At 37.2% G+C, this 6,069-nt stretch overlaps 1 protein-coding gene across 1 annotated transcript; it reads right to left on the bottom strand.

Moving 5' to 3' along the window:
- Positions 1-4,251: 4,251 nt before the first annotated feature.
- On the bottom strand, positions 4,252-4,791 carry LOC138899935 (uncharacterized). Its single transcript, XM_070186636.1, has one exon. The coding sequence runs from the start codon at positions 4,789-4,791 to the stop codon at positions 4,252-4,254; it is 540 nt and encodes a 179-aa protein (XP_070042737.1).
- Positions 4,792-6,069: the final 1,278 nt, after the last annotated feature.

Raw genomic sequence — 6,069 nt, 5'->3', positions numbered from 1 at the left:
CGCGTATCTATTATGCGGTCCACTCTGCGACCACAGAGCTGAGTTCGGAGGGTCAATTTTCCTATTTTTATAACCCGACCATGTTTTAATAAATAGAAGGTAATGGCTCAAATTACCTCAAAGAGAAGGTGTTAGGCACTCTTCGAGGTCCACAACTGTGGGTCCCGACTGAAATTAACGCTACGTGGGATTAATGGATTATAATTGTCCTATGTGATCATATAAATTGATGGAAGATGGGGAATTAAGTGTTCAACTACGATATAAAACAAGAGTAAAGAATATTTCACATGTGGAGAAATTAGACTATATCTAAATTATCAGTACAAGTCTTTGGAGTTTACAAGATACAATCTAGTTGTTATAAGTTCAAAGAAACAAAGGCGCGAGTAACAAACATATAAAGGGGGGTCCTATATTTTTTAGCCTAAAGGATCACCCCGTGCAACATAAATAATACTTCACAACTCCCTTAGGTTAGGAATCTCTCATATTATTCAGCGGGTACAGACTATCATCTCCTGCTACCCAATTACTATGTTAAAGTTGCTTACCTAAAGCGCACTAGCTCAATTCTAGGCCGTATCTGATGCGCACACTACCCGTCCCATGCCTATGATCCAGGAGGCTTTGGACCTACTATTTGGGTGGTTCTAGACTTTACTTAGGGTGCTCAAAATGATAAAGCTAGACGTATATTCAAAACTAGTAGGACTACACATAAAGACAACGAATGTCTTAAGTTAGCCTCCACACATAAGCAACAAAAGCACGCGAACATATTTCAGATTCTGCAATAGGCAGTTTTAGAAACGAGATATATTGGAGTTGTTTAAAACCTATAGGCATGGCTTCTATGTGACCATACAGTTTAAGAACACCTCATGGGCAGTGTCGCTATCAAGATTATCGAAATTACAGATTACAAGTGTTAAAAAAACCTATAGACATGATCTCTAAGTGATTTGCGCCATGGGGGCAGTGAAGCCATTGGAAAACTCAGAATTACTCATTTTTATCCTATTGGCATGCTTTCTAAGAATAGCATCATCTTATAGGCAGGTTCTCTAATAGTTGGTATTTGAACACAGATTTGTCATGCTTATTCCTATAGGCATGTTGTCTAGATGGGTAGTGTGATAAGAACAACAAAAAATCCAATTAGTTAATCAATTAAGGCCCTATAGACATGGTATCTAGATGAGTATCGGTGGAAACATCTCTTAATACGATCTTATAGGCATGTTATCTAATAACCATACTGCAATTGCACAAGTTGAGCAACTAGTCATTGATGTTTGATTCCTATAGGCATGCTATCTAATAGTGCATAGAAGTAAACATGTGAACAAGTAAAGCACTTAAGTTCTTACAAACATGTTTCTAATAATGTGCGGGCATTAGACAGGTTGAGTAGGTGAAATGTTTGATTACCTATAGGCATGATTTCTATTAGTGTATAAAAATAGAGCACGTCAAACAAATAGCAAATAAAGCAATTAAACCCTATGGACAAGTTTTCTACCCATTCATGCAAGAATTAGAAAACCCCAGCCCCCTTTCTACTAATTTCCCCATCATTCAATTTTACAAGTTATTACAGACCATATTGAATAATTATAGACCCAATTACAAATAGAGAATAACCCAGTAACACATCTCAGCCTTCAAATAGACTCAGAACTTCATGCGGACAGTAGGCCCAAACTCCAGGTGCAGACAGTGTGCTTCAGACCCCCAATACTAAAGGCAGGACCAGCATACGAGGCCCAAACGATTGAAGCAACTCAGCTAATAGATGCCAATTTTAGCCATACAGGTAACAAAACTACTCATAGAATTAAGTAAAATAACTTAACTACTTAGTTCCTACAACTGAAATACCTGCAGCTTCAACCAATAAACAGGACCATGCTAAGTTGAAAAGCATCAAAGACACATATAGGCAAGTAATTCCTGAAAGCAAAATTTAACAGTGACAAGATAGGATATCATAAGCTAGCAAACTATGCAAACAATGTTTCAAAGTAGAACTAACCCAAAAAACTTTAGATGATATCCTAGCAGTATTATAGACAAGAAGAAGGTGGAGTACAATCTTCAAATGAGGATTTTAACATGAAAGCCTAGCATAACAATATACTAGTAGCATAGTTTGGTGAACATACTTAGTTGAACATGAAGCTTAACTATAGTACAAGATTCTAAAGAACTCATAGTAGGTAGAAGAACATGTCAACTCTAGGCCAACAGGACAAGCAGACATTAGGATTTATGGTAGATGAAAATATCAAACCTAGGTCAACAGGATAGGTAATTATCGAGCCTAGTGCCAATTGATCATATGCAGGAAATGGCTAAACATTGAGATTCACCCTAGAGAGTCTTGGGAAACACTTAGAAATACAAGAATTGAGCAGGTAAAAGAGCACGCATTAGAGTTACAGAAAATATATCATACTTGTTTTAGAGATTCAGGCAGTAATTCAGAAATTAAATGATCATTGAGGAAGTTAACAGGCTAAACATGAATGACCTAGTATAAGCAATGCATGCGAACACATTAGGGCAATGAATTGGTTCCTCACAAGAGTCTTAAGTTAAACATGCTTAAGAAATACATAATCAGGGTTAACAAACTAGGCAAGTTCTAATGTTAGAAAAAGTTCAGAATCACAAAATAACTTTAAGGAAAATAGAGTTGTAAACAGAGATAACATGGTAACACATTGGTTCACAAAAAGTTCATGAACACAAACAAAATATGAAACTGCGAAGGCCAGAGGACTTACTAGTTACCAATTGATAAACAAGTAAACAAGAAGAACAATATCAGAAATATCTCAATCATCAATGGCAAGATGAGCAGTAGAACCCAAGAATCTTAGTGCGTCTGAGTTTCCAAGGGTTTCGGATGAACCCCGAGCAGTGCTCACACTTAGAAAGGTCCAATTATCGAATTCTGGTGGCCTTGGCTTTCAGCCGGTCAAGAGTTTAAGTTTCAGAGTAGTATAGGACAAGTGAGAGTGAGAGAATAACATCAGTTGTTAAGGTCCGTTAGGGAAACGGGGAAGGGGGGTTTATATAGTGGCAAAAATCGAACATCCAAACAAAGAAAAACAGTTAATCAAACATAAATAAGAAAAGAAGAGCATGAAGAATTGATTAAGAATCAAATTAGGAGAAAAATCAGGAAATCCCTAATTTTGCCCAGAATCATAGATTGGCCGAAGAATCTTGTTAAATCAGACCCGTATAATCTTGCCATGGACATATATAGATGAAAAATCGTCTGAATCTTGAGGAGTACATCCGATTTCTCTTGATTTGAAAGATTGGTACTTGCCAAAACCGGACAAGTACTAAGTAATACCATATTTATGCAAGTAACAATGATATAATCCATAAAAGGCAAGCAAATCAGGGTAAGAATCCATGAATGGATTGGATTCGTAGAAGAGTTGGAGGCGGCAACTAGGGTTTATGAGGAGAGGAGAAGGTTCGAGAGGATTTGGGGGCGGCGGACGGGTGAAATGAGGTTAGGGTTTGGGTGAGGCTAATTAAAAGGGGTTAGATAGTTTATGGGTCGTTGATCTTTGAAATCAACGGTCAAGACTAAAAGAAAGAGTGGGGCGGGTCATTGAGACGGGTCACGACCGGGTATAGTAAAGGGCCATTTGGTTTAGGCCTCAGATGGATAAAAGAGATGGGCCAGGTATTTTTTTGGTTCTGGTTTTCGTCCAAATTAGCTCAAAATTGGGCTACAATTTAAATACACAAAATTCATAAAAATTAAATTATAGAAAATGACTATTAAATAATAAAAATATTAGTCATCTAGTAAAATGCTTGAAATTAAGAGTTTAACATTATAAAAATGTAATAATGCTATTTTAGCAAAAATAATATAATAAACATAATTATTTATAGAATATATGCTATTATTGTAACTAGTGTAGATATAATAGAGAAAATGCAAATATAATTATATAAAAATGAGATGAAATATTTAAAATGCATGAGGGTATAAAATGATAAATTTGGATGATTAAATCACCCTAAAATAATTTAAAGAGATAATTAATAAATATTTAAACAAATTAAATGCGAGAAAAACAATTTTAAAGTTTTAAAAAATTATAGAAAATTGTAGAAAAAACTTATATAACTCTTGTAAATTAGGTAATGATGAAAATTGATATTTTGAAAATATATGGAATACTTTATAAAGTATGAGGGCAAAATTGGGTATCAACAGCTGCCCCTCTTGAGCATGAGATATGGATCTCCAATAAAGTCAGCACTCCAGTTCTGCCTAACCACCTCCTTAAATGTTTCATGTTTGGTCCAGAAGTTCAGGAACTTAAAAGGCTTGATGAAGTTAGTAGCTTGTTCACCACAGCTCATGAATAGAGGAGCATGATCTGATCCAGTCCTAATGAGATGTTCAACATCAATGGTAGGGAATAGATTCTGGAATGGTAAGTTCACAAAAACTCTATCCAGCCTCTTAAAGATACACTCAGCATTTGGTCTACCATTCCACCAGGGGAATGGACTTCCTTTGTAGCCTAAATCAAATAGCCCACAAGATTTCACACAAAAAGCAAAGTCTTCGTATTCAGGAGGGTGAACTAGCAGTCCCCCAGTCTTCTTATCTTCATGTAGCACAACATCAAAATCACCAACAACAACCCAAGGCAACTTCATATCACTTGCAAGATAATACATATTATCCCACAATTCCAGCCTCTCAAGTGAAGAACATTTAGCATATACAAAAGTACACATGATGTATTGGCCAATATCCTGATGATATAGTTTGATAGTCACCTATTGTTCAGTTTCCATCACTAATTCCCACACTACAGCAACATCAAAGAAAAGCCAGATCTTCCCATTAATCTTAGACATAGCAGCATCCATATTAAGTCTTCTTTTGTATCTTTCAATATGTCTTGAGTTCTGAAAAGGTTCCATCAAAGAAACCACAAAGAATCCATGTTCCCTATGCATATTGATCACTCTTTGAAAGGCCTGTTGAGTTTTAACAGACCTTATGTTTCAAATCAAGGACTTGATTATCATTAAGTAACTGAGACTGCCCTCATGGGCATAATTCTTGTAGGTTGAGGTACTTCTTTAACTTGACCTTGCTTCTTGCACTTTTTACCACTTTTGCCAGCAACTCTTGGAGATAAGTCCGCATCTCTAGCAAGTGCCTTGAAATTGCCTGGAGTAGAATCATCTTCTCCCTCTTCCTCAATCTCACCTTGTTCTACCACTACATTCTGAAGATCCACAGGTGCCACATTGTGAGTGATAATGTCATGTAGTATTTGGTTAGGTGTCTTCAATGGGACATTGATTTGAAGTAGCATAGGCTGCCCAGTTCCTAAGGCATAGGCCACTGGCAATGCCTCAATTACACCTGAATCCTTAGGAACAATGGCATGCTCCTGCGACACCCTAGTCGCCTCCTTCAACCCCTGGTTATGTTGTTCCATTACTTCCAAAGCCTTCTGTATCACCTTGAATTGCAATTCATAGACTGAACCCAGATTAGGGTTTACTGTAAGTATTGTTCCATTGGATTCCTTAGACTTGCCATCAGATGTTTAGGTGTTTGGCCTCACTGTATCATCCAAGACCATTGTAGGAGCCTTGTTAACATGTCCTACACCATTACCATCCATTGCATGAGCTGCCGCTGAAGAGAAACTCATGGAAGTGTTGCTAGGGTTTACTGCTCCATTGCCTTTCTCCTTCCCTGTAGCTTCTTCACTTGCACCCTCATTGATTCTAGCTTCTACAAGGGATCATGCACCTACTCCAATTGATTCTGTTGTGTTCCTCATTATGGTTTGATCAAGAGCTTCAACCCTAGTTTCCTACATCCTAGGGTTTACTGTAGCTTGTAAATCTACTGTGTCAGGCTACTTTGCATGATCATTGCTATGAGCATTCTTATCAGCAGTGTTGTTTAACTCCATCTCCTCAACTTTTTCACCCCATGATGTGCCACTATTACTTGTTGCATCAGTTGTTCCAATTCCCCTTGAGCTATCA

The sequence above is a fragment of the Nicotiana tomentosiformis genome, chromosome 10 (assembly GCF_000390325.3).
Source record: "Nicotiana tomentosiformis chromosome 10, ASM39032v3, whole genome shotgun sequence".
In the NCBI taxonomy this organism is placed as follows: Eukaryota; Viridiplantae; Streptophyta; class Magnoliopsida; order Solanales; family Solanaceae; genus Nicotiana; species Nicotiana tomentosiformis.
The sequence above is the reverse complement of the archived record's forward strand: the minus strand, read 5'-3'. Positions and strand labels throughout refer to the sequence as shown.

Excerpts from the sequence above, each read along its gene's own strand:
- LOC138899935 (XM_070186636.1), bottom strand. The coding sequence starts at position 4,791 with ATGTGTACTTTTGTATATGCTAAATGTTCTTCACTTGAGAGGCTGGAA.